At 38.2% G+C, this 21189-nt stretch overlaps 1 protein-coding gene across 1 annotated transcript in view; it reads left to right on the top strand.

The window, feature by feature from the left end:
* Positions 1-21189, top strand: part of RNF17 (ring finger protein 17) — a 53463-nt gene that overhangs the window by 12783 nt on the left and 19491 nt on the right. The window contains exons 10-22 of the mRNA XM_072857916.1: positions 216-290; positions 1486-1757; positions 2976-3053; positions 5730-5891; positions 6797-7004; positions 7460-7607; positions 8979-9169; positions 10251-10386; positions 10858-11011; positions 13895-14010; positions 16404-16524; positions 17259-17376; positions 20711-20932. Coding sequence (XP_072714017.1) covers positions 216-290; positions 1486-1757; positions 2976-3053; positions 5730-5891; positions 6797-7004; positions 7460-7607; positions 8979-9169; positions 10251-10386; positions 10858-11011; positions 13895-14010; positions 16404-16524; positions 17259-17376; positions 20711-20932 — 2001 coding nt within the window. The remainder of the gene's footprint in view (positions 1-215; positions 291-1485; positions 1758-2975; positions 3054-5729; positions 5892-6796; positions 7005-7459; positions 7608-8978; positions 9170-10250; positions 10387-10857; positions 11012-13894; positions 14011-16403; positions 16525-17258; positions 17377-20710; positions 20933-21189) is intronic.

Below are 21189 nucleotides of genomic sequence, written 5' to 3'. Positions count from 1 at the left end.
CAAAAGGCAAGAGAGTTTTTAAGTATGAATGTGAAAACAAATGAGCAACCAAATCTGTTGTTAGTAGGAGTGGAAGAATGAAACTGGAGTAGGTAATTAATCTCTTATTTTGCCCCTCCATGAATATTGTGCTGAAAAATATCGTACATCTCAAACTGTCAGAGTGATTTAGGTATTCATGTCAGCTTCTGTAATGTTTCTTCTCTTCTCTTGAGGTTCTTCCTAAACACTGAGGAGATTACATCTTTGTTAAAAAATTTGGGCAAGATTGAATGGGGAACAAGAGGACAGTAAGTATCTTTTTAATAAAGAGGATAGGTGCAGTAACTTACCTGTTCTTCTAATGGTTAAATATTTATTGGAGAATAAATTTAAAAATGAAAGAAGTCTGTATATGCTTATGGGTTTGTAAGAGTATAATGAAACAAAGCAAAACTTCAGATGCTGGTATTGCAATCAGCATTCCAGTTAATGGAGTTAGTGTTTCAGTTCTGACATTGCAGTTTTACTTGTGTTTCACCCAACTATATTTCACTGTATCACTTCAGTTACCAAGATTTTTTTATGCTGTGTGCTTTTCAGCTTTGGCTGGCATTTAATGATACAATCATAGATTCACAGAATCATTTAGGTTGGAAAAGATCTTTAAGATCATCGAGACCAACCATAAACTTAACACTGCCAAGTCCACCACTAAACCATGTCCCTAAGCACCACATCTACATGTTTGTAGTACACATAATAGAGATATTTATCATTTCAGCATATGACAATTACTTCATATAAGTGTAAATAAATCTCTAAGATCAACAGCAAATACTGAAATTTATAGTATTTCCACTTCACAGTCTAAATACTGGTTGTGCCAAATGCCAAAAGAAACTACAAGATGAACTTGAACCAGAAAAAAACTGACTTTTATTTTAAAAATTACAACTGCTTTTATTTTATTAGTCCCCTTTATTTTTCCCCGCAGTTTTTGACAAAAACTTGAGACAATGGAATGGAGTTGCTGTTAGGGCCATTGTAGTCAGCACTGGTTATGTTAAAAAAGGCTTATTGCGTACTGTAATACTTGAAAATCCTGCAGATGACAGTGAAGAGTAACTGTTAGTACAAAAGCATCTGACATGCCTTTTGTTTTTAACATGAGCTATCTATCACATTATTAAAATTTTTTTCAAAGAGTTTGTGTGGTACGTGTGGTCTCTGATCATTTAAGCAGGGGTAGCTCTTGTACTGAGCTGTGCCCAAGAATATGTGCCATTTCCATGCCAATCCCTTCTGGGTTTCAGAAATCATGTTACTGTTTTTATTGTCTTGGTATTCAAAAACATAACACAGTTTATTTCAACCAACTCTTATGAGGTGTTTTCTTAACATAGTGATATGTTCTTAATAAAACATCTGCTTTGACTCGTGCTTTTCTGAAAACAGACTGGATTATATTAATTTGTCTCCAAATAAATGTTTTTCCAAATGTAGTGAAGATAATGGACAACACACTCTTATCCTTGATGACGAAGAAATGCCAGTCTGCGATACTCAATCATCTGTAGACAATATGTTTCCAGCACTTAGCAGAAAAAGTAAGATAAAGGCTCTTGCAAATAAGCTCGGTGTTCACAAAGAAGTGAAAAATACTCAAGTACAAGAAACACTTCCTATGATACGTCATCAGAGTATTGCTGCTCTGCCCAAGTCTCCATCCAGCCCTGATGTCATAATAGAAGAAATATATGAAGATGACCTGGAAAGTAAGTTTCTTAATACCTAATGCTTTCAATGTTCCATTGTTGAGCATGATGTTGTTTATGTGTTTTGTCTTATGTTGTGTGTTTGTCGTTATACTCTGCTCGTATGAATTCTTTAATTATGTCTGTCTTTCACTTCATCTTCCTTTGAGCTAGCATCATTTCTTTTTGGTCCTCCGTCAGCTTAGCTTAGTGAAAACTTTCTCACAAGTTCTCTCAAAGAGGGCTCATAAGTTCCTGTGTCTGCTTGGATGGGTCTCTTTGACTCTTAGTGATTACAGTTGCCCTCAGAGTTTCTGACATTGGCTCCTGGAGGAGGCTTTTCTGGCAGTTCCCTTGGCTTCCTGAATCTTCTCCCAGGGCATTGTCCTACATTAATTGGCAACAACAATTAAGTTCTTCAGCTTGTCAGGTTTTCCCTGGACTGTATTAGTACGAGTGTAGTTAACAGGTCCAGGAAGTGATCCTTCCCCTCTGTTAGGCTATTGTGAGACTGAATCTGGAGTACTATGCCCAGTTTTGGACCCTGCAGTACTGAAAGTCACTGTCATACTGGAGCGAGTCCAGCAGAGCCTACCAGGCTGGTGTCCAGGAGGTGCTCAGGCATAATAGGGCTGAAGGCATTAGGAACAAGTTGGAACATGGTAATTCCAATTAGATTTGGCGGGGGGGGGGGGGCAGGGGCGGAGAGATAGGTAGATGCGCCCCACAGTATAATTAAGATGCTTAACTTCAGAGTGTTCTATGTTCACAACATACCTAGAAAATCCCTATGATTAGTAATGTTTGGGGAGGATGAGGGAGAGGATAGGGGTGGTATGTGAGAGTAGGTGTGGTAGCATATAGCTGTGATCAGGGTGAAGTAAATTTCAGAGCTTGGGCATGAGTGTCTAAAATAGCATATTCCAGAACCCCAATGGACTTCACAAAAGTCTTGTCAGAACTAAATTCCTTCCAACTGCAGTGTTGAGTTTTGCATGTCTTGAATCTAAGAATTTTAATGATAGTTTTGTAATCTTGGAATTAACCTGTGGGCTGGCCATGTGCACATAGTCACTGTGTGTGCGTCTGTTTCAGTCACATCAGATAGGAGAATTTTTGCCTTTGCAGTACCCTTACAATACATGTAATTTCTCTTTACTGTGTTTGCCGCTTTACTACATATGTATAAATACTTAACTAACCTAATCCATTAAACTTTTCTCCTAAAACAATAAACAGAGTTTCCCACAGAATATCATGCTGATGAACAGAGAAAGAAACTCTTCAAGAAAGAAACACCTGTTCAACACAAAGCTGGTTAGTGGTTTTGCTATCTGGTAAATGGTTTAGTTTACTAGAAGGGACCCATCCTCTAAGCAGTGAGAGTAGACACTGGAATTTGTTGGAGGGTTGGACACATATGTTAGCATTTTAGTTGGGATCAGGAATGTACTAGGAAGCAGATCTCCTGACTGTCCCTAGTTAGCATGTATTTGTTCACATGTAAGAGCAGACTTGGGGCACAGGAATTGATTTTCTTCCAGTTAAAACTAGTCTGAGAGGTGCTTACAGTGCAGATGTTATTCTTAGCACCAGCAGTTTTGCTCTGCAAAAACACTCCCTGGTCTGCTCTCCTTGCTAATGTAAAGACTATACCGTCTTTTAAGATTTACCGTAAAGCCACTTAGTTGGAAGATGCAATACAGGAAGTCCCAAGCAACTTTCATAAACTCAACATTGGCAGTGTTTCTCAACATCTGGCAGATACTTGACACAATGATAGCAGTGCTTGCTGTGAACAGTGGGACCCATTTCTTAGGTCAGTAGTTTATATACCAAATTTTGAACTGTTGGCTTGTTCTCCCTCCATGTTTGGTTTTCTGAATTATGAGTGAACAGATAAATGTACAAAACAGTAATTTGAGGAAATAAGTTACTTTGTTCAAAAATTCTGTAGGCACAGTTTGTGCGGTGCTTCGAGCTTTGTTCATTGTTGAGTGTAAATGATAATAAAAGTTGAAGAGTAGAGATCACAGCATTGGGAAAGAAAAAAACTGACCTAAGAAGTTGACAGAAGAAGAAGCAAAAAGATGCTGCAAAAAGATGTGCCTTAATCTAGGACGCAAAATAATATTAGCAAAGCAAACAGATTAAGGAAATTGCATATTTTTTGTTCGGTTTGGGTTTTTTGTTTTGTTTTGGATTTTTTTTTTCCTTTGTTTTTTTTTAACCTCAGTCATATAAATGTGCTTTCCCCTGACAATTTCCTGTTCAATAACTTGTGAATTCACTGGCTGCTCTTAATGAGACTTTACAGAGTATTAGGGAATTTGAGCAGTTTAAGCCCATAACAAACTCTGTGGAAATAAGTAGTTGGCAGAGAAATTCTCCTAATGCCCATACTGAAGTGAGTGTAGTGTGTGCTTACCCTTTATTAGACGTCACCATGTGAATTAGAATTCACATGGAGAGAGAAACACCTCACAGCTATCACAGTTGTGTGATGTTTGAGGCTTATCAGACACTTAAGTTTGAGTATCTCTCACATGTACACTAGGAGGACAAGATCTTAAGAGATGAAATGATCACAGAGTTACCTGATGTGATTGTTTTTATCAGTAATATGCTAAAGTATGTATTTTGTGCAATACTGGATCTTTTTGGATTATGGGAGGCATAATTTGAAGTTTGATATAACGAGTTTTTCATTCTCTCCTGCTAGTAGGGTTAGTTATCAGATGAATAATATTCGATAAATTTTTCAAATCCTTTTCAGGCAGCTGTGGTCTGTTGGGATTTTTTGTTTGCATTTAGTTTAAGGGACATACTCAAACAGCTTAAAGACATCTCTTCTGGATCCGCCTGGCTCCCGTGATCCAGAACTGGCCCAGCTCCCGTTACTGTTTTTGACTGGAGGTATCAGCCTCTGCTGATCTAGTGAAGTGACTGTTAATACGTGCTTTTCCCGGTCTGCGTAGGACAAGCTAGCTGACTCATCACATCATTGGAGCTGGTGACCAGGAGTCATCCAGAAGAGTTAGTGTACCTATAGCTGAAATCTTTCAAGTCATTCAGACTTTTTACTCAGATACCATCTTTTCCACTGGAAATGCCCAACGGTAATCTTGCATCTGTTCTGGATGCTGCATTTCTTAAACTTCCAAGCACAGTCCTGTGCAGATGCTCAGAATGTTTCAAATACCAGATTCTTTGTACCATCTTTTGCCCATGATGAGTTGTAGTTCAGAGATAGGCACAGAGATGGCAGTGCTCTAGGATGCTGCAAATCTGTGTGTTTGCTCTGCCCTGATCAGTCATGCAGGTGGTATTGGATCTAGATGATGCTATCCACTCTTTGCAGGAGGTTTTGTGGTGTAAGATACTCTTGTAGGAATTGAGTTGCTGGGTTTCTAAAACCTTCTAACCCATCCACCACCTTTGGTGAGTAGCTTCAGAAAGAGAAATCTGCATTTTGGACCCCAAATCAAGGGAGGTACCTGCAGTACAAAGGATTTGGATGCTTAGTCAGAAGTACTGTCTTATATAGCGTCATCTCTTGGCTAGCTTTAGGCCATTCCTTGATTTTCATGCATTATCACTGAATAACTATACAAAAGTGCTTAGCATACCTGTTCTTAAAGGTAGGAGTCTTAATCTCTCTAATTTGCTTTCTAGAAGCTTCCTATTTCTCTGTTAAATAGAGAGAGTACAAACTCTGAATTACCTACTTAAATTCGGGCTACCACTTTGTAAGCAGTGAGATAGCCTTTTGTTTTGCAGTGTAGCATAAGGGAGGTAGTTCAAAAGAGTGAATTTAATCAGAAAGCAAACTTGGTAACTAGTTTGAAACAAGTGTGAGCAGACTTGTCAGATTAAAAGCTATTCGAGGTAATGTTATCACGATTAATGCAACATACACCCAGTCACATGTCTAATAATATCTGTCGGAGTCAGTTGGAGAATGTTTGATAATCTGTTTTATGTTTTACTCAGGTTCAACAGAACTAGTGTTTGTAAGCCATGTTATAAATCCATGCCACTTCTATATTCGGAGATACTCACAGAAGAAAGAAGCAGGGTTTTTGGAGAAGAAATTGAAAAACTTTTGTTGTAGTAAGAGTTCGTATCTCTTGCCTTCAGATGTTTTGGAACTAGGTAAATTATCAATTTCTAAAGGTCTACATTAGCTTAAAATACTATCTTGCAGTATGTCTTCCTTAGTATAATATTCTCCCCCCCACATACACATAGTACAGCAGTCCTTATATGTTCTGGAATCTACAATTCATGCTTTTTGGGAAACATTGTACACATTGTTTGGTAAAGTAGACTTTTATTAAATCATACAAATGAAAACAGTAGAAGTAAAAAAGACTCTGCAGTTCTTCTCAATCTCAACAAATTGAGTGCTTAGAGTAACCAGCAGTTGAAGGAGATAGGCTGTAAACTTCATGTTTTCCAGCATTAGGTGGTGATTGTTAACAGTTTTTTCAGTATACTGATTTTCATTACTAGCCTAGTTTTTCCATTACTTCAGTAAATCAGCTTTCTCTCATGCAAGCAACATTCCCTTCAAGTGGATAGATGATTTTTTTTAAAGTTCACTAACTGGATAGAAACCATTCTGGAAGTAAAAAAGAAAGACAGTAATACTTTGCTAAATCATTAAAATTATTTTCTAGCCCACATGTTGACAATGTTACTTCTAGAAGGTGTTTAGAAAACTGATAAAAAGTATGTAATAGCCCTCAACTTCAGTGGTTTTTTGCCACTTTACTAAAAGGTATAGAAAGTTTGCCAGAAATTACTCCGTAATACAAACCAAACACCTCCTAGCCTGACAGACATTTTGTAAATTAATGTGGGGAGAAAACTTCTGGTGGCTATCGAGATGAGATTTTTAATGTCTTTGTGTCTTTATTTTAGCAGTAGCACTCTTACTACCTGTGTGGAGATAGGCAACAATGGAACATTATGCAGAACTGTAATAATACTTCCAGTGTGAAATATTTGCAAATACTGAATTTAGTCTTTTTGTTTTTTTATGTGCTTCTGTATAGGTGCTAGAACTTTTATTAAGAGTAAGGAAGGTGGAATGTGGTGCCGTGGAACTATCACTGAACTAATTCCCCTAAAAAGTAAAAATGAGAGGAAGCCTTGTGGTCCAATAAGATACAAAGTTTGTGATATTGCAATGCTGGAAATATTCCTGATTGATTTTGGGAGCTCTGTAGTTCTAATTTTCTCAGGGTATGTTTACAGAGAGAGGTTTTTGTCTGCAATTGTTGTCCTTGGCTGTTGTTACTCAAGAGGACCTCTACTAAGAAACAAGCCCTCCATCAGCTTCACACAAGCAGATAACCGGATATCCAAATGACACTAATGTTCTGTACATAGGTATTTCCCTCAGAAAAAGTGGCAGTGTATGTAAGTACGCAAGCGTACAAGCCTTCACATGTTAAAATGTTTAACTTAGACTTGCATTGCAAAAGAGAACGTGAGTCCTCAAAGTTTTAAAAAAAAAAAAAAAGGCATTTCATTGAGACTTTCTAGTTTTGTTTCAGTGACATGACATTATGCCAATTATTGCAATGATGACCTTTATTTTAAGTCTGGGATTTGGTTTGGGGGTTTTTTTTTGGTGTGGGTTTTTTTTTTTTTCTTTTCTTTTAAGCTAGTACTGCTTTTATTCCCTTTGACAATAGATATGTTCCCACTGAAAGTCCTGAACGTGCTACTCTGCAAACTATTGAAACAGATGACATTTGTTTGTTTGTAAGGAAGCCTGATCAGCATATTGAGGCAGAACTTGCAGCTGTTCCTCCTTTAGCAGTACGGTGTTCATTGAAGGATATTGTTCCCAAAAATGCAGTAAGTAAAAGCTGTTTGTGTTATTTCAGGACATTTTTTTTTCTTCCTAAGATTTATAGTAAAGAACTTAAATATATAATTTACAATTATCTTATTGCAGTATAAACAGAAGGAAACTCAAGAGGAATACAGGGTATATTTTATTTTTAAAAAAAAAAAGTTAAATCATTTATTATAAAAAGATGGATTGCATTGCTTTCATTGGAAAGGAAACAAGAGCTTATGGCAGTCTGTCTTTAAAAGCCTCTGGGCTTACAAATACATATTTGAGGCTTAAATCTCACTCCTCTTACTCTAGACATGTTCTTTTTTCAAATTTAAAAACAAATTACAGAACTGATATTCTTATGTCATTGCTGTCTGATAACTTTATGCAAGTAGTAACTTTCAAAAATCATCCAAACAGAGAAGAAATGGCTTCAGAATTTTTAAGACAATCTTTTCAGGGATTGTCCTTTGTTACTTAAAATTTTTTGCCACATATTGAAAAGTGTTATTTGTTCTCTTTCAGTATAACAACAAATAAAGTACTGTCAGCCTGTATTCACTTAGAAAAAGGATACATATTGCAGCATTATTTTCTTCAATATTCACTTATTTATTAGGCTTTCTTCATTTTTGCTGCATTCACATGGGAATGAACTATGTCCAGTGCAGCTGTGCGTTTCTGACAGTATAACTGCTGGTTGGTTTTGGGCTTTTTTACTGGTCTGATGTTGTCTGAAATAACTTTAAATAGGAAAGATCTGGACCAGTTTTCACAGGTGTGGATGAAATGCCTTCCTTGTATATGCTTTCATTTTTTCACACCTAAAAAGCACAGATTTGCAGTATCAAATGAGAACTGCATTGACTTGATCCAAGAGGAATAAATTCAGACAGGCTTTTTAAAGGTAGATAAAATGTCAAGAAGGATGTTGTGAAGAGGAGGAATGTGTAAATTGACCAAACTATGTTGTACATTTGTATAAAGACACAAAAAGATAAGAATCAACTTTCAAACAAATTGGGAGCAGAAATGTAAGCCGTGAGATGAAACAGCGTATGACAATTCTAGTTTATCTATCAGAACAATCAGAGGGGATGAAATCTTGAATCTTTAAAAGAAACGTGGTGGAAACTGCAGCCCATTGATCTGACTCAGTTTTATACAGTTAAAAACACTTATAAAGCCATCATAGAAGAATACTGTTCAGTGCTGTCCTGTCTATGGACTACACAGTCTAACAGTGTGCTCAGTATTTCATCTGTTCAGATGCATCTGTGCTCCCTTCCTTGCTTCTATTTTATTTTATTTTTAATTACTATATGTATTTTGTATTTTAACATGCTCTGACATCTTCAGTAACTTTTTCTGTCTTCCTAACACAGCATGAAGGTTGGGGAGAGGAAGCAAAGACAAAATTTTTAGGAATGGTAAATAATAAAGTTGTCTTAATGACCATATTTAGAGAAGAGGATGGTGTTCTCATTGTGGATTTGAAAAAACCTCCATTTAATAAAATAAGCAATAACATGCCAGTGTCTCTCAAGGATGCATTAGTTTTTTTAGACTTGGCAAGGTATGTGGTTTTCCTTTAGTTTATGTTCTTATGCCATAAATGATAACAGCATAATACTTACAAAGTGAAGTTTACCAAGCAAGTTGTTTTTGCAGTGTTTGATATATTAATATGTGATGTATTAATCTTCAGCAATATCTGTTGATGTCCTTTTTTGACCTTCAGTAATAAACACTGTGGCATACTCATTTGCACTAGTCCAGGCTTTATTTGGATAATGAACTTTATTTTAGAAAATGACAAAATTTAAATTTCTGTACAAGTTTGAATAACAAGGAGGTGAAAGGAGAAGCCCTTAGTGTCTACCACAGACAGAAAAACATACAGAAATCAGCCTTGTATCTGTTTGATTTGGCTGGTAGGCCGTGACAGGCTAGTCAGCACATCTGAACCAGCCACGTGACGTGATGCATATAGCACAACAAATAGGAGAAACAACGATAGGTCATAAGGAGGAGCTTGATGTTGGCATTAGGACAGAGCAGAGCTGCTTTGGAGGGACTAGTGGAAGAGGCAGGAGATAGAGAACAACATGAGCGTTTTGGTGTTTGGGTACAGGGGTATGGCATGCAAATGTGTAGGAAATTCTAGTTCATTTTGCTGTACACAGAGAAAGGTCTTTGTTTATATTTAAGCATAGCTAGTTATGGTGGTGAGAACAGTGGGAGATAATCTTTTACTGCATCTGTGTTCCTCAGGTAATTGCTTTTTCTCATAAGTGATGAAAAGGAACTCTAAAAGAAAATGGTTTTGTCAATGTCGTGGGTTCTAGCCTTTTACTTTATTATTTTTAACAATTTAAATGTATGCTACTGCATGCCAAATAACAAAATCTTTTTAGGCGCCAGCTGCCATATGTTATTCTTCATATGTTACATTTGTGACAGAAGAAGCATCAGACAGAATTGGCTGCACCAGCTGCAAGAAAGAAAGTTCAAGCTATTCATACAAACATGAATCAAATTATTTTTATAAGACCATTTTGCATTTTTTATGGGAAACTTGACATTTGAATATAAAAGGGTTCCTTCTCAGTCAATTTTGACAGAATTTATTCAAAATTTCATTTTCTTTACCTTAGGTTTAGATCACAGCTTCCCAGTCAGTTAGAAAATAATACCGTCTTGCAGTATAGTCCACCTAAGATTCCACAAGAAAAAGAAGTCTGTGTTGTAGTTTGCCACATTAATAGTCCAAGTGATTTCTATCTCCAGTTGGTAAGTTTAGAAATAAGGTCTATTTAAATAAAACTCTGAAAAAACATTTTGATGTTGAGCTACTTGTAGTCCACATTAAATAAGCTACAATTTCCATTAACTTCTGTCACTTGTTATCAGTTTTAGGATTCCTAGAATTAATGGATGAGATTAATTTCTACAATCCTAGATTAATCCTAGATTAATTCCAGAATAGAATTCCAGAAAGTTAACATTTTTTTTGTCAGTTTTGTTACGTGGTTAATTCCTGTGTGGGTATGTAGTGTTTTACTGTTTATAGAGTGGTGACTGAACAGGGCAATATTCAACAATTGTTGGTCTCTTTAATTCACTTTATATATTCATAACCACTGTTTAATTTGAGAGGGAGGACTAGGAAGTACACTACTAGAAAAAATGTCTCTTAAAAGAGCAAAAATACCATATAGAGAACATCTGGTGTGTATGTATGTTTTGTTTTTCTTATTTTAGAGAGATAGCCTGGATTCTTTAGCTCTTCCAAAGAAAATTCAGGAGGTATATAAACATGAGTGTGGGAAAAACTTGGAAATTGTCTGCCCAGTTGAAGGCCAAGCCTGTATTGCAAAACAGAAAGATGGGAATTGGTACAGAGCACAGATTATAGGTGAAGTATTGATTCTTTCACTCTTAATGCTGGGTTGCAAAATCAGATGTGGTACTAGATCAGAGTCGCACACTGTATACGAATAGTAACAAACAGCCATTATTCTTACTAGGCATTCTTATACTAACAGGTAGGTTCATAAAGTCAGTAGCACTAATTCATGTTATATTCTTTTGCTATTAATGGATTGTTTTATACATCTTTTTTTTTTTTTTTTAAATGGAAGCGGTATACTTAATTTTCTGTATATTATTAAACACTGCCATGGAGTTCCGGAGGGCAGACTTTGGCCTGTTCAGGACGCTGGTTGAGAGAGTCCCTTGGGAGACAGTCCTGAAGGGCAAAAGGGGTCCAGGAAAGCGGGCATTCTTCAAGAGGGAAATTTTAAAGGCGCAGGAGCAGGCTGTCCCCATGTGCCATAAGACGAACCGGCAGGGAAGACGACCGGCCTGGCTGAACAGGGAGCTTTTGCTGGGACTCAGGAAAAAAAGGAGAGTTTACCACTTTCGGAAGAAGGGGCAGGCAACTCAAGAAGAGTACAGGGATCTCATCAAGTCATGCAGAGAGAAGATTAAAAAGGCAAAAGCCCAGCTAGAACTCAATCTGGCCACTGTTGTAACAGATAATAAAAAATGTTTTTACAAATACATTAACAACAAAAAGAGAGCCAAGGCCAATCTCCCTCCTTTATTGGATGCAGGGGGGAACATTGCCACCAAGGATGAGGAAAAGGCTGAGGTACTTAATACCTTCTTTGCCTCAGTCTTTAATAGTTTGACCAGTTCTCCCCAGGATATTCAGCCCCTGAGCAGGAAGACAGGGACAGAGAGCAGAATAAACCCCTGTAATCCAGAAGGAAGCAGTTAACGACCTGCTGTGCCACCTGGACACTCACAAGTGTCTGGGGCCGGATGGGATCCACCTGAGAGTACTGAGGGAGCTGACAGAGGAGCTTGCCAAGCCACTCTCCATCATTTATCAGCAGTCCTGGTTAACAGGGGAGGTCCCAGATGACTGGAGGCTTGTCAACTTGATGCCCATCTACAAGAAGGGTCGGAAGGAGGATCTGGGGAACTACAGGCCTGTCAGCCTGACCTCCGTACTGGGGAAAATTATGGAGCGGTTCATCTTGAGTGTGCTCAACAGGCATGTGCAGGCCAACCATGGGATCAGGCCCAGCCAGCATGGGTTCATGAAAGGCAGGTCCTGCTTGACCAAACTAATCTTCTAGGACCAGGTGACCCGCCTAGTGGATGAGGGAAAGGCTGTAGATGTTATCTACCTGGACTTTAGTAAGGCCTTTGATACTGTCTCCCACAGCGTTCTCCGAGAGAAGCTGGCGGCTCATGGCTTAGGCAGGTAAAAAACTGGCTGGATGGCCGAGCCCAGAGAGTTGTGGTGAATGGAGTTAAATCCAGTTGGTGGCTGGTCACAAGTGGTGTTCCCCAAGGCTCTGTGTTGGGGCCAGTCTTGTTTAATATCTTTATCAATGATCTGGATGAGGGGATTGAGTGCACCCTCAGTAAGTTTGCAGAGGACACTAAACTGGGCGGGAGAGTTGATCTGCTTGAGGGGAGGAAGGCTTTGCAGAGGGATCTGGACAGGCTGGATCGATGGGCCAAGGCCCATTGTACGAGGTTTAACAAGGCCAAGTGCAAGGTCCTGCACTTGGGTCGCAACAACCCCATGCAACATTACAGGCTTGGGGAAGAGTGGCTGGAAAGCTGCCTGGCGGAAGAGGACCTGGTCGACAGCTTGCTGAATATGTTGGTCAACAGCTGGCTGAATATGAGCCAGCAGTATGCCCAGGTGGCCAAGAAAGCAAACAGCATTCTGGCTTGTATCAGAAATAGTGTGGCCAGCAGGACTAGGGCAGTGATTGTCCCCCTGTACTCAGCACTGGTGAGGCCACACCCCGCAAGTACTGTGTTCAGTTTTGGGCCCCTCACTACAAGAGAGACCTTGAGGTGCTGGAGCGTGTCCAGAGAAGGGCAACGAAGCTGGTGAAGGGTCTGGAGCACAAGTCTTGTGAGGAGCGGCTGAGGGAACTGGGGTTGTTTAGTCTGGAGAAAAGGAGGCTGAGGGGAGATCTTATTGCTCGCTACAGCTACCTTAAAGGAGGTTGTAGTGAGGTGGTTGTCGGTCCCTTCTCCCAAGTAACTAGCGATAGGACTAGAGGAAATGGTCTCATGTTGCACCAGGAGAGGTTTAGATGGGATATTAGGAAAAATTTCTTCAGCAAAAGGGTTGTGAAGCATTGGAACAGGCTGCCCAAGGAAGTGGTTGAGTCACCATCCTTGGAGGAGTTCAAAAAACGTGTAGATGTGGCACTTCAGGACATGGTTTAGTAGGCATGGAGGTGTTGGGTTGACGGTTGCACTAGATGATCCTAGAGGTCTTTTCCAACCTTAATGATTCTATGATTCTATGGTTCTAATTATTTTAAGTACTGTTTCACTTACTGTTAGAGTTTGAACTATAGATTTGTCTATTATAGCCAACCACTAAGTGTAACTAGTGTGGATTAATAATTGCCTATAGTAATTCCAAAGGGGATGGGGGGTGTACTTGTGCTGACCTCTGTGTTGCCTGTATGGGCAGTGTAGCATGCCTGTATGCTGACATGTCTGCTTGACGTGTATTTAATGTGACAGTGTGTCATAAAGTGATTAGATGGAAGGGGACCAAAATGCTAACTCTGTCATTTCAGGAACCCAAAAGAGCTGGCTCTTAAAGAATATAGTTTTTTAACTGGGTTATAGAACATTTGAAAATGTGATATTTTATGAATATATGGTGTAAATACAGATTTTGCTCTGAAATTCTGGTGCTTTAACCTGTATCAGATACTCATTTTAATAACTTGGGTTGTTTTTCTTGAAGGGCTGCCAAGTTGTCAAGAAGTTACGGTTAAATATGTTGACTTGGGCAACATTGCTAACTTAACTCTTAAAGACATACGCAGAGTAAAAAAGGAATTTCTGAGCTTTCCAGAAAAGGTAAATTAGTGCTTGCCTGGATTAAATACTCAAAATTAATAGAATCTCAATGGATGGAAGGAGAAACAGAGGGTTGTTAACATTCTGAAGTAAATAAAATGTTAAGAAAGTTCCTTTTCACATGGGTTTATGATGTGACTTATTTAATGTTTTGGGTGCACATTGAAAACTCTTAATTTTTTTTTATATAATTCAGTTTTAAATTGAATCTAATGTTACCTTGCAGTGAGGTGGTGTATGTACATTGTGTGTGTGTGTTGTGTTTAATTCAAATACCTTCTTTTACTCCGTAGTAAGTCGAATTAATTTTTACACTCCTTCATTTTCAAATGATGATCAAATAATGGTCTTTTAAAATAATTATAATTTTGTTTCTTTTATGGCATTTTAAAGTTTGGCGTTTTCCTAACTTTAGGTATTGTAGGAGTTTCCACCTTCTGACAAGGAGAAGAACTAAGTGGGAAAGGAAATGGCAAAGTATTTCTGTCAAATAAAAAATGCACATAAATAGAAAATAATTCCTTTTCTTCAGCTGTCCATTCGATAGTTCTGGTTGCCAACCATAATTATGCTAAACTTTAAAACTTCATATGTTGAAGTTTTTAACCAGTTCTAGGCACCAGAAGTAGTGATTGTTGTAACTGAGGTTGACCAGCATCTTTTTACTGAAAATAGGATTTAATTGTTTTTATTTTGAGCAGATGTTTCCAGGGAAAGTTTCAGGCAAAGTAATTGAGCCTTTTTTGACAGCAAGGGAGAGGAAACATTCTGAAAATGGCAAAGTGTTCTTGCAGTTGCAATGTCTTAACGATTCAGATCAGAGCAGCTAATGAGTAAGGGTGTTGGGACTTTTGGTGTGTGTTATCCCATCGTTCCAACTGATTGCTTGTTATTGACCAAATACAAATCCTCAGAAAAATCTGTTAAAGAGTTTGTCAGCTCTTGAGCACATACTACTAGGCTTCCTCACTTTGAACATAAAGGAAAAGGGGCTGAAGAGTTACGGATACAGATGGGTATATGACCACTAGAGAACGGTCTAAAAAAACTTGAACCCATCAGTTATTCTCAAATTTCAGCATTCTTGTGCCATATATAGGTTATGGCGAAGCACTCTGGCAAGGTGCTTACACTTGAAGTTTGCTAAGAAATAACAACTTCCTGCTGCTATTAGTTTTAATGCAAGTAATAGATCAGCAGTCTTGAGTCTGTTTATGTGTGCTATGGTTTCAAATTTTTCTTTTTAAAAAAATAATTTTTAAGGATGTAAAATTCTTTGACACAGGAGTGAACACAGTATTGCAAAATCAAGCATGCAGGAGGTAAGAGTATCAGAAATGAGGTTGCTTGCACAGGTCTATCCTGTTGCATGTAAGCATTGGTAAGTCTTCATGCATGATCGCGTATTGCATTGCCTCAAATGTAAGTTGGTTGTTCAAGAGATTTGAATTAGGCTGTTACAAGAGAAGTCAAACTTTTTTCAGCCTGTTAATACAGTTGGCAGGCATTTTAATGGACGTGGATGGTGCAGAAATCTTGGCCAAGACTGCAATGAGCAGTGCTTAATGTAGTGTTGGTATTGTCATCCACAGCCCTTTCTTTTAATGGTTATTTTACCTGTCAGTCAGTCTTATTTTCATATTCCTGACTGCCTGTATCCTAAGAATATCTGCACAAAACGTTCTTACTTCTATTGTCTTTATTTCCTTTCGCTCCCTTTTCCCCCACCTGTGTTACTCTTCTTTCTTTTGGTGCAATAAACAAGAAGGAGGAAACAATAACATTCACAGTTAATTTAAAATTGAGCCACAGTGTAGCCACCAAAGTTTGCAATAAAGATGCTAAACAAAAATTCTTTTAATCAAAGTACTTCATCTCATCTGATTTCTTGTGTGTCTCTTTTTTTATGTCTCCTAATTAATACGTTTCAAAAATCTGGCAGGAATTTTCTGACAATGGGTACTGTGGTACTCTGGTGTCTCTGTGTTTAGTCCTTCAGAGTTCTACGATGGTATAATGTTAATCTTAGATGCTTTGAGTCTGGGTTATTACATCATGATAAGCAAAACAGGATGAAGGCTTTCTTTACCACCTCTCTGCAGTTATCTTTCCTGATCTCTGCAGCCAATTCTATGCCTAACCGTAAGGGAGGCAAGGAGAAGTAAGCTCTTTCTGTTTCAGCAAGAAGGTATCTGAATTTGAGGTTCCTGCTCAGCTGCCAACAGAGAGGGGATATCATCTTAAATCAAATCAAATAATGGTAATGTGGAACCAGAAGCCAAGGTCATGCTGTCTTGCTGTCCTGCATGAGTGCAAAGCAAAGGCTGTGATTTGGCTGTAATGAAATGGTCTTGATATGTGATGGTAGATCCATAATTTGAGTTATTCTTTAGGCAATCAGGTGCAGGCTGGCTTGGATTGAGCCTTATAAAGGGGCAAATGAGTGGAACAGAGAAGCCAAGGAAAGATTTGAAGAAATGACGGAAGATAAGCTTTTGCTGTGTTCAGTTGTTGGTAAGTTATCAAGAGTATATTAATTTATATTTAAATATTATGAAATTAAATGTAGAAACATGCACTTTCATATTTTAAATAGTATTTGCTTGAAATGCTTATGTTCATACTTGCGACAGGTAGCCTGGAGTGAGAATATCTAAACATTAACTATTGGAGGAGACATAACAGATACAACTTCTGACGAAAGTTCTGTTTATGTCTTCTCTTATGGGCCACACCAGCTTTACGTGATATAGATATTGTGATTTATTAAGATGGGCTTGTTTCCAAAAGTACTAGCTATCCTTGACTCTTCCTGACTTTATTGGTAGCTGGGAGTGTGATCATTGCTGCTCTAAAACATCGGGGGGGGGGGCGGATTTCAGAGAACACACAGATGCCTTAGTAGGATTTTTCTCAATAACATTTATTGTTAATATGCAGCTAGTTATTTTTCAGCACCTGTGGAATGGTGGTTTGGAACCCATCTAATACATGAAATGACATGTAGCAATTGGTTTATTTGTACAAAAATATTTTGTAATTGTTGGTGTATTTTAGCTTAATTTTATAGATGTGTGCAAAGCCAAGCCTCTACATATTGTTGATGTTCAGAATGAATTATTTTATAAATCAAAAGTAATTTTACAAAATTCTGTCTCTTAGTACCATTTGCTGTGTCTCCAAAACCATAAATGGTCTTTATACTGTCATTGATTGGCACTAATTATGTTTATATTACTTATTCACAGAAATTTCAGATAATAACATCTTATCTATTGAACTCTTTGACTCCTCTGATGTTCATGGAAGAAGCTTTAGTATTAACTGCCGGCTAGTTAAAGAAGACCTAGCATCCTACATACCTGGGTAAATAACACTGTGCATAACCTAAAGTATTTAGAAATACTGAATTTGTGTAACAACATTACTGGTTTTAGTATGTCACCTGCAGTGGCTGGAATTTACCACATTTGTGATAAATTCATTACAAATCACATTCATCAACTGACATAAGTTACAGAGTGTTAACTCTGCAGTTTGGCATACTAAATCTTGACTAACATAATTTGTTGAAATTGACTCAAAAGTTGGAGATGAAATGTTTGCATCATACTTGTAATGTGCTTAAGTGCCGAATCTTCCCAAACTGGTTATCATTAAGGTTCCCATTCTGTTGTAGTAAGAAAAGAAATACCGCCTTTGTGTGTTTAACCTGCACCTAAAGTAAGTCATCTCTTTGGAAGGTCTATTATTAGAAAACAAATACTCAGATAACCAGCTATCACAGTGACAGACAGAAGAGTTGGGAAGCCTGCTGGGGGAGATGAGGCTGATAAGGAGATTACACTGCTCCATTTTATTTGTTGGATTTTTAAAAAGATAATCTGTAGGCTGTATTCATGAAAATCAATAATTATTCTTTCATTAATAATTTTTGAATACTGATAAAAACAAAAAGATTGTTAAATAGAAAGTTTTGATTCCAAAAGGGAATTCCTGAATTTGGAATTTTTTGGAAGTTTTTCAGGAGGAAGCAAATAAGTGCATTTTCATCTCTTAGTTCAGAAATATAACTAAACTCTAGAAACACTTTCTTGTACTAGACACAATTTTTAATAAGATTTTTGTAAAGTTAAGCAGCTTTATTTAAACCTGAACAGCTGAATTGTTTTGTCACTGTCAGTAGGATATTTTGTTGTGTTGCAGCTATACTTAGATACCTGCTTGTGGCCTGCAAACAAGTGGATATGTTACTTTAATACAAGTTGCTGTGTTAACACTGATAACTTTGCTAATGTGGTTTTTTTGGTTGCTTGCTTACTCCACCTTCTTTAGTTGGACTGGAAAGAAAATAGAAGAAACAGGAGCAAGAAAACTCATGGGTCAAAATAAAGACAGGGAAATTGCTTACCAAGTACTGTTGTGGGCAAAACAGACATAATTTAACTTAATTAATTACTAATTAGCATAAATATTTAATTTCTGATTCAGGCATTGGGCACGAAAGGCAAAAAAGACAAAGATTTATAGCACCTACCCTCCCCCTTTCCCAGGCTCAGGTTCACTCCAAGCACCTCTCCTCCCCCTGCTACACTCCGGTTACCCTCAGTCCCTTCAGTGAGGCAGTGAGCAGTGCAGGGGGTTGGGGTCAGAACACAGCAATTTCTCCCTGCTGCTCCTTCCTCCTTGCTCTTTTCTCTCTGTACTCCAGTGTGGGCCCTCCACAGGCCTCAGTCCCTTCAGGACTGTGCCTCTTTGCCCACAAAATACCTTCTACTCTTCTGACCTTGGTGTTCCCTATGTTATTTCTCTTCTGTTCCCTCCCCTCTCTGGCATTTGCTGCCCTTCATTAAACTAGAGGTGCCACCATCTTCACCGAAGGGCTCAGCCATGTCCTGTGGAGGGTCTGTTGCAGAGATGGCTGAAATGGGCTGTGTCCGCCATGGGGCAGCACCTGGCCTCTTCTCTCAGAGGTCACCCCTGCAGCCCCTCTCCCCAGCTGCCAACACCTTGCCATTTACACCCAGTGCACCATGTCTTTTAGTTGGAAGGATGTTTCCATTGGGGGGGGGGGCGGGGCAGACAGGCAAGGGGGTTGTTTTGTGGGGGCTTTGGGGGTTTTTGGCTTGCTTTGTTTTCCAGTGTGCACAGGTCTCTAGCTCTCCAGAGCTCATTTGTCACACTTAGTGAATTTCCCATTTGTGAAGATGGATGTCTGCAAAAAGGCAAGAGACTGGTGAATAATTTAAACCTACTTTAGGTCATTTAGAATCACATTCGGGTTATGATTACTCTTCCAATGTTTAATGTTGTTGAGGGATAGCCAGGCCAGCTCTAACCTAGTTTAAGACAATATAAGCAGGAGAGCACAGCACTCCATTGAAGCTGACTTGCTGACAAGCAAACATCAGTGATCTTACTCTTGCATTGGGATAGGAGGTAGTCCATACAGAATTCCGGGAAGAAATCTTGGAGTCTGAAGTTCATTCCAAATTGACTGTTTTTTTCTGATGGATCCGCAATGATAATGCTATACTGGAGTTACTGGAGAGGGTGTTGTAAGACATATAACATGTATTTCACCTGGGAGAACTCTTTGTGGCAGATTGCCTCTGTCCATTTCATAGTTCAGACTAGTTGTAAGCAAGGTAAGCATATTTATGAGCTATGGTGTTCATTTCTTTCCTGGTTCTACAAGTTAGCTGTTTTACCCAGCGGTTTCCAAATACCTGCATCAGGAAGGTTTGCATAAATAATTGTGTAGCACTATGTAGTAGATGATTCAATACTCTACGGAATTTTCTCTCTGACAGAGAAGTTTGCTTCCTTCCCATGAAGGAGAAGACAGGTGGTGGATCTCTGAAAACAGAAGAGTTTCTTCCTGGAGGCCCAGAAATGGCCAGCAGTTAAACTCATGCTTGCTGTCTCCTTTAGTCAGTGATGTTTACAAGAAGCCCATTCTTTTGCATTAACAGTTTTTTTTTCGAGCTGCAATCTCTTATGTGTCTAGTTGGCACAATTCACGCAGACTTGCACTAAGCTGGGCTGTGGCTCAAAATACATACCAGCCAGCTCTTAATTGCTGTTGGGCTTTTTTCTGTCCAGTTCACACAATTTAAACAAGTTTTCATCAAGGTATTATCATAACCATCCTTCATTCAGTACTCTACTTAGGAGTGCTAGCACCAGTTGTGTTGTATTTGTATCCTCAGGGGATGCTAGAAAGGCAAACAGTTCACTAATGTTAATATTCTTTACTTCTGAAAGGAATATTTACACATCTTAGAAGTTGAATGTTGCGCTTTCACTCAGAGGCAACATTGATTTCTAGAAGCATGATATTAGTAATTTGATGTCTTTTAAGCCAGACACAAACATTAAAGTTCAGCAGCTCATTCGTGTCAGGCTTGCTTTTCTGCTGGCAGCCTATATTGCGTAGTGCTTTCATGTGTCAGTAGAATGTGCAAGGATACCTTCTGAAGGAAAATAAAAATAAGTTACTATCATGAATGTTTCGGAAGCAGCATTTAGAAATGTTTTTGTCTTCTGTTGGGATTTTTTTTCTGCTTTTCTAAGTTATTAGTTATTCTTTACTCTTCATGTTGAATGATTCCTGCCATGTTGAACTGTGATTATTGAGCTCTTTTTCACTTTGTTTAAAAAGTGTTTAAACTTCCCATTCTAATTACGCTCTTTATAGGTACACTGAAAGTACTGCTCTAAGGCCCAATGAAATATGGGATGTTTCTCTAGAAGAAGTTCCTGAAACCTCAGAAGCTTTAAATCATATAGACATGGAATCTGTGGATGAAGGAGATTTCAAATCACTTTCTGAAAAAGAGCTACAAGTGAGAATTAGTCATGTTGTGTCTCCTAGTAAAATTTTTATACAGTGGCCGTCATCAGAAAGTATACTGAAAAGGTACTAAAATTCAAAGAAACTTTTCTCAAGTTAAGGCATTCATATTACAAACTGGTGACATATAGTTAGAACAAACTCTGATTAGGGTTGCATTTGGCACTGGGTACTCTTCTGAACCGTGTTGACTTATTTTGCTTGGTTGAGAAAAGTATAGGAACAGAAGACAGATTGGCACTATGTTGTGGTTTATTAAATATTTGTGATTCCAAATTAAGTACATGATCTAACTCCTGTTTCAAATCAGTTTTAATGTAGTA

Source organism: Ciconia boyciana, chromosome 1 (genome assembly GCF_034638445.1).
Source record: "Ciconia boyciana chromosome 1, ASM3463844v1, whole genome shotgun sequence".
In the NCBI taxonomy this organism is placed as follows: domain Eukaryota; kingdom Metazoa; phylum Chordata; class Aves; order Ciconiiformes; family Ciconiidae; genus Ciconia; species Ciconia boyciana.
This window is presented reverse-complemented; position numbering and strand designations above follow the sequence as displayed.